Here is a 7,072-nt window from a genome sequence, read left to right as displayed (position 1 = left end):
AAAAATATGGAACGCTTCACGAATTTGCGTGTCATCCTTGCGCAGGGGCCATGCTAACCTTCTCTGTGTCGTTCCAATTTTAGTATATGTGCTGCCGAAGAGAGCACATACTCCCTGTTTTTGATGTTACAAACTTTAGGGTCTTTGAGATATGCAGGATCCTTGTATTTAACTGGTGTAAACCCCATTATTTGAGCTCTCTCTCTCTCTCTTTTTTTTCGTTTGGCTGCGTTGGGTCTTTGTTGCTGCGCGCGGACTTTCTCTAGTTGGCGAGCGGGGGCTGCTCTTTGTTGCGGTGTGCGGGCTTCTCTTTGCGGTGGCTTTTGTTGTTGCGGAGCACGGGCTCTAGGTGCACAGGCTTCAGTAGTTGTGGCGCAAGGGCTTAGTTGCTCCGCGGCATGTGGGATCTTCCCATACCAGGACTCGAACCCCTGTCCCCTGCATTGGCAGGCGGATTCTTAACCACTGCACCACCAAGGAAGTCCCAAGCGTATGTTTTTTAAAATAAAGTTTTTGCTTTGTGTTCTTCTTTCAACAATGCATGTCTTGGGCTTCGCTGGTGGTGCAGTGGTTGAGAATCTGCCTGCCAATGCAGGGGACACGGGTTCGAGCCCTGGTCTGGGAAAATCCCACATGCCGCAGAGCAACTGGGCCCGTGAGCCACAACTACTGAGCCTGCGCGTCTGGAGCCTGTGCTCTGCAGCAAGAGAGGCCGCGATAGTGAGAGGCCCGCGCACCGCGATGAAGAGTGGCCCCCGTTCGCCACAACTAGAGAAAGCCTTCGCATAGAAATGAAGACCCAACACAGCCAAAAGTAAATAAATAAATAAAAACCCCAAAAGACAAAAAAAAACAATGCATGTTTCATTGGTTTTCAGTACTTCATTATGAAACTGAAGCTGCTGCTGATCGTCTTTCTGTTAGGAGTGATTTCGTTGTAAAATAGGATGCTCCTGGCATGGCAGCCAGGTAAAATAGAGGAAAACCAGTGAAATTTAAATTTCAAATAAACACATTTTTGTCAAGAGTGTTCTGTGTGTTTCCTCTTCTAAGTCTTTTTTGCATTGAGTAGATGACAGCTGTGGTTTTGTCTACCTGGCCTTTATTATGTTGAGATATGTTCCCTCTATACTTGTTGAGATAAAGGCCTCCTATTTGGATAGGATGCCATTCTTTTTCCCCGTTGGTGCACACCCTCTAGCTTTCTAAATGCCTACTCAGAAATAGGTTCTTCTCCTTGGATGGATCTAGAGACTGTCATACGGAATGAAGTAAGTCAGAAAGTGAAAAACAAATATCGTATATTAACGCATATATGTGGAACCTAGAGAAATGGTATAGAGGAACCAGTCTGCAGGGCGGAAATAGAGACACAGATGTAGAGAACAAACGTATGGACACCAAGGGGGCAAAGTGGCGGGGGGAGGGGTGCTGGTGGGATGAATTGGGAGATTGGGATTGACATATATACACTAATATGTATAAAATAGATAACAAATAAGAACCTGCTGTATAAAAAAATAAATAAAATAGGGCTTCCCCAGTGGCGCAGTGGTTAAGAATCTGCCTGCCAATGCAGGGGACATGGGTTCGAGCCCTGGTCTGGGAAGATCATACATTCCGCGGAGCAACTAAGCCCGTGGGCCACAACTACTGGGCCTGTGCTCTAGAGCCCGCGAGCCACAGCTACTGAAGTCCGCGTGCCACAACTACTGAAGCCCGCGCACCTAGAGCCCGTGCTCTGCAACAAGAGAAGCCACCACAATGAGAAGCCTGTGCACGGCAACGAAGAGTAGCCTCCGCTTGCCACAACTAGAAAAAACCCGCGCGCAGCAACAAAGACCCAACATAGCCAAAAATAAATAAATAAAAAATAACTTTTTTAAAAAAATAAATAAATAAAATAAAATTTAAAAATTCAAAAAATAAAAAAAAAGAAATAGGTTCTTCACACAATTCAGCTTATCGGCTGCTTTTAAACAAAAGTCTTTTACAACTTATTTCATGAGAAAAGAAAAAAGATTAGGTAACCCAATTTGGTTACAACCGTCAGATCTCAATTCTCTAACTCCCTCGAACTCTCCAGGCAGTGAGAGTAAATTCACTAGATCAGGAAAACCAATCTGTTTCCCCCCAAAATGCAAACCATAAAGTCTAACATAAATAAAATATGATAAAGATAATCTACAAAAAACCAACATGGTGTCCTCTTTAACAAATCATGGTTTCTCCTGGTGGAGTTTCCATGGAAAATTGAATCTACCCAGATTATTTAAAATGGTTCCATCCAAGACCTTTATCCAATCACTGGGATGATGAGGTTATAGGAAGCGACCCCTGGAATTTCCCCTGGCTCTTATATAAATAGACACATTTCAGCTCCAGACACACTTTGAGAGCCAGTCCCGGACTTGAGGAGGCTGAAGGCAAGAGGGCTCCAAGAGGTAAGTGACATGTGGGAATGTCTGAAGAGAATGCTTAGAAATCAGGAGAGATGGACGTGGGTTTCAGAAAGGTTTGGCTTTCTATTCACCTTGCATTAGCTCGGAGACCTTGGGAAAGCAGCAGTTCTCCCTCAAACCCCACACTAACTATGGTTGATTGTTGAACTCTTCTGTGAGATGAGAAGAACGTTTCCATAGTCCGTGGTGTGGTGTGCTGTGGTTCATTTTTTCAACTAGGGTTTCTGAACCGTGGCGCTATGGATATTTTGACCAGACATTTTTTTGTTTTCCTATAAAGGTGGATGTCAGAATTATAATAGAATGGATTATTGTCTGTGGTATGAAATATTGAACCAGTGGGGTAGTGATGTCCAGTATTTGGATGTGGGATGTATGGGAGAGGGAAGGGTGGAATAAAATGAAACTCATCTTGTTCATTCTTTTCCTTTTCTTTTCTTTTCTTTTTTATCCCAGCCTTCTGAACAGTGACTCTATTGCTGAGAAGAAGCAGAGGAAATCCCTTTCCACAGAGTTCAATTGGCACCAGCTCTACAAGTGTTTCTTCAGAATCCTATTGGAAAATTTCTCCGTCAACATGGCTGAGGACCAGATATTTTTCTGGAGTCGAGGAAAACTCCCCTACGGCCCTGGATCAGAGTCACCAGTGTCTGTGCCACACCAAGATACACTTGTGGAAAAGCCAGACTGTGACCAGGAAACGTGGCATGTTCACTTCAGAACGTTTATCAGCTCAGAGGAATCCGACCCCGTCCAGGATCTGAGGAGACTCCGTGAGCTCTGCCATCTGTGGTTGAGGCCAGATCTTCACACCAAGGAGCAGATGATGGACAAGCTTGTGCTGGAGCAGTTTATGATCTGCATGCCGCTGGAGTGTCAGGTCTTAGTCAAGGAAACGGGGGTGCAGAATTGCAAAGCCTTGGAGGACATGCTAAGAAATAAGCAGAAACCCAAGAAGTGTGTGAGTAGGAACCTTGGGATTGGTATGGGAAAGGGAGAGATGGGATGGGACCTGCAAGCTGGGGGTTGAACAAGATGGGATCTGAGTGGTTGACTCTAAATCACTGATATTCAAATGGGTGAGAGGTTTCTTTGGGCATCGTTGAGAGTTATTTTTGGCTGTCCCAACTTGAGGGATGTAGACCTTTTAAACAAAAAAAAGTGCGCTGGTACGGTATGATGCCATTGGATGCCTTGAGAGCTGCTTTCCAGGTCATATAGGAGACTGATCTCGATTGAGTTTTTTCCCTCACAGACCATAGTCCGCATACAAGGACAGGAGTTTCTTGTGCGAAGCTCAGAAGTTGAGATGGTTGAATCCGAGGCCAGTGACATGAACGATGAGAGAGACCAATGCAGGGAGCCCCGATCCCCTGTGAGTGAGATACCTCCAGAGAACGGCCAGCAGAAAAAACGAGAGCTGCATATTCTGACAGGAGCCAAGGACCTGTCAAGGAGGCAGGTGAGTGTGTGATGCCCTGGTCTCTGGAGAGAGTCTGGGAGAACTTAGAAGAGGTTCAGGTGGACATTGCTGCTAGAGTAATTGGGAGTTTTGGCAAAGGACAGGAATGGACCCATTGGCTTCAGGGATTTTCATGGATGCCTTCAGTTCCTAGACATTTTCCAGCTGGTGTGAGAATGAAGACTCATCCGTCTTTGTCCCTTTGCCATGAATACGTGTAGTTTTAAGAGTGGGAAGAAAGGAATCCTGCCTCAGTGGAATGGTGCTAGGTCAGTTTGCCGCGGGTAAATGCACTGACAGCTGATTTCCACATGGTTGCTTTCCTCAGAGGCACTTCATAGTTCACAAGATGGTCAACCCTTGGAGTTGAAGGAGTGGTTCCCAATTCGACTCATTTTTCCTCCTAGAGGACACTGGAGAATGTCTGGAGACAGCTGATTTGTCCAAATGGGGTTGGGTGTGGGGGAGGGGATGCTCCTGATTTCTAGTGAGTAGAGACTAGGGATGCTGCTCATCATCTTACCATGTACTGCGTAACCACCATCAGAAGGACGAACTCAAACCAAGTAGGAAAAAGTGATGAACTTGGGAGAATGTACCCAGGGTCCTTTGCTTCCAGAGTCAGGGGCAGAGAGTATTGAGATGACACAGAGAGATGTATGCATTGAGAATTCAGAGTGCCAACTGTGGTATCAAGACTAGATTGCACGATGTGGCCAGTAGAGATCAAGGACAGACTTAGGTATCAGGAGATGATTAGCAATTGGGGTGATGGGGGTGGCCCAGAAGAAGTCAGGGCATATCCCCCAAACTGATATTAAGAAAGTTGGAGTCTTAGATCATGATATGACAGGGATGGGGAAAGAGGAAACAGCTTTCCATGGACTAAGGTAGATGGGTTATTGACTCTGCTTGGTTGCTCCTTGTCAGGACCAGAAAGATCTCCTGCCAGAGACTTTTCCTGAAACAGGTGAAATGGAGGGTCTGACATCCAAGGAGAACTTGGAGAAAGACCTGATGGAAGACACGGAAGAGACAAGAACCCATCAATCTCAAGAGCCGGAACATCTGAAAGGTCCTGGTGAGTCTGGAAACTTGGAATTCAGAGGAGTTAGTGACTCCCTTCCTATGGTGGCTTGGGGCTGGGTACCCAGCATTACCATCCCTTGGGCGGGTGGGCGGGGGGAGTTGGTTCTCCAAACCAACCTTCTCCATCATCCCCTTTCCAGAGTGCATCATAGTCTAGACTCTTAGGTAGTTTAGTTGATGGGAAGTTCTCTGCCACATCAGCTCTGGGTTTCGATGAGGTTGGCACCATGGAAATGCTCCTTGTTAAATGCCGCGTGCTGAATCTCTTTTTTCAGAACATTCTGAGAGGGCAGAGGGTGGGAAGAATCCCCAAGAAGGAATTCGTATTTCAAATGTGGATGCTGAACGTTTTCCTCTCGTGTTCCAGAGGGAGAAGTTTCTACTAAGAGCGGATACAGAAAAGGTTCTCTGAGAGGTCTAAGAGGTTTCAAAAGGAAACAGGCCAACAGTCCCAGTTTCCAGGAAGTACATCAAGAAGAAACCACATCTTTGGACAAAGGAGAATTCTCAGGACAACTTGGGTCCCCCTTCATTGGTTCACCTAGCATGGTGGGACCCAACATTCTTCCTGAGGGAAAAGAAGCCCAGGCATGGGCACCCTATGAATGTAGGGAATGCAAGAAGAGATTTCCTTATCCATCTCAGCTTACCCTTCACCAGAGGACACACACAGGAGAGAGACCTTTTCGATGCAACACGTGTGACAAAGGGTTCATGCAGTCTTCGGACCTGCGAGCTCATGAGCGGATCCACACAGGCAAGAAGCCATACTGCTGTGATCTCTGCCCCAAGAAGTTCACCCATGACTCCACGCTGCGTGCTCACAAGAGGACCCACACCAAGGAGAAGCCTTTCCGATGTGAGCACTGTGACAAAGCCTTCAGCCACAGAGGGAACCTCAATGTTCACCGACGCACCCACTCTGGGCTCAAACCCTACGTGTGTCCCGAGTGTCACAGTGCCTTCTGTCAGCTGGGGACTTTCAAACGCCACCAGAAAACACATTCCAAATGACTCGTCCCAGTCCCTGCCCTCAGATGCCAGTCCCTTCTGATCCAAGAAGGAAATTCAGGACAATTTGTTACTTATGTAATATCAAGAAAGGATGACATTTGAAGAATTTAGGATTATACTGGAACCTAATGGGGTTCCACTCACGTGAATTAGGAGGATCCTTGAGCGCTAACTTATAGTTCCCTTTGGATTTTGTTTTCCACTTTAGTGTAGGCTATGCTTTTCTGACAAGCTTTTGCTCTGTGTTCTTCTTCCAACGAAGTCATGTTTCATTGGTTTTCAGTACTTCATCATGAAACTGAGGCTGCTGTCGATTGTCTTCCTGTTAGGCATGATTTCATTGTAAAATAGGAAGCTCCGTGTAGGGTGGCCAGATTAAATACAGGATAACCAGTGACATTTAAATTTCAAATAAACAAACACTTTTCTGTCAAAGAGTGTTCTGTGTATTTCCTCCTCCAAGACTTCTACGTGGAGTAGGTAATAGCTGTGTTCTTGTCTATGTGGCCTTTATTATGTTGAAATATGTCCCCTCTATACTTGTTCAGATATCGCTTCCTTAGGTGTTTACAAAACGGAAGGCTTCCTAAATTGGTAGACATCATTCTTTTTCCCTACTGGTGTTCAACCTCTGGTTTTCTAAATGCCTACTCAGAAATAGGTTCTTATAGTTGAGCTCATCACCTGATATTAGGGGAAAAAAAGTCTTTAAAAAGTTTTTAAAACTTTTTATTAATTTTATTTATTTATTTTGGCTGCATTGGGCCTTTGTTGCTGCATGTGGGCTTCCTCTCATTGCGGCGAGCGGGGGCTACTCTTCATTGCGGTGCGAGGGCTTCTCATTGCAGTGGCTTCTCTTGTTGCGGAGCACAGTCTCTAGGCACGCCGGCTTCAGTAGTTGTGGCTTGCTGGCTTTAGAGCGCAGGCTCCGTCATTGTGGCTCATGGGCTTAGTTGCTCCGCAGCATGTGGGATCTCCCTGTATTAGGGATCAAATCCTTGTCCCCTGCCTTGGCAGGAGGATTCTTAACCATTGTGCCATAAGG

The 7,072-nt window shown here is 45.9% G+C and overlaps 1 protein-coding gene and 1 non-coding gene across 2 annotated transcripts; one reads left to right on the top strand and one right to left on the bottom strand.

Moving 5' to 3' along the window:
- LOC113615280 (U6 spliceosomal RNA) lies at positions 1-107 on the bottom strand. Its single transcript, XR_003430949.1, has one exon. It is a non-coding gene; the product is annotated as a U6 spliceosomal RNA (small nuclear RNA).
- A 2,715-nt stretch (positions 108-2,822) lies between these two features.
- ZSCAN5B (zinc finger and SCAN domain containing 5B) lies at positions 2,823-6,027 on the top strand. The gene is made up of 4 exons (XM_027097307.1): positions 2,823-3,423; positions 3,718-3,924; positions 4,855-5,005; positions 5,381-6,027. Exons 1-4 carry the CDS (start codon positions 2,827-2,829, stop codon positions 6,025-6,027), a joined length of 1,602 nt encoding a protein of 533 aa, XP_026953108.1. The 5' UTR covers positions 2,823-2,826.
- Positions 6,028-7,072: the final 1,045 nt, after the last annotated feature.

The sequence above is a fragment of the Aethalodelphis obliquidens genome, unplaced genomic scaffold (assembly GCF_003676395.1).
Source record: "Aethalodelphis obliquidens isolate GAN/ISIS:26980383/991018 unplaced genomic scaffold, ASM367639v1 scaffold113, whole genome shotgun sequence".
Lineage (NCBI taxonomy): Eukaryota > Metazoa > Chordata > Mammalia > Artiodactyla > Delphinidae > Aethalodelphis > Aethalodelphis obliquidens.
Note: the sequence above shows the minus strand (reverse complement) of the source record. Positions and strands in the feature narration are given on the sequence as shown.

Excerpts from the sequence above, each read along its gene's own strand:
- ZSCAN5B (XM_027097307.1), top strand. The coding sequence starts at position 2,827 with ATGTGGGATGTATGGGAGAGGGAAGGGTGGAATAAAATGAAACTCATC. Across the intron at positions 3,424-3,717 it reads AGCAGAAACCCAAGAAGTGT|ACCATAGTCCGCATACAAGG; the intron begins GTGAGTAGGAAC and ends TTTCCCTCACAG. Across the intron at positions 5,006-5,380 it reads GGAACATCTGAAAGGTCCTG|AGGGAGAAGTTTCTACTAAG; the intron begins GTGAGTCTGGAA and ends CTCGTGTTCCAG.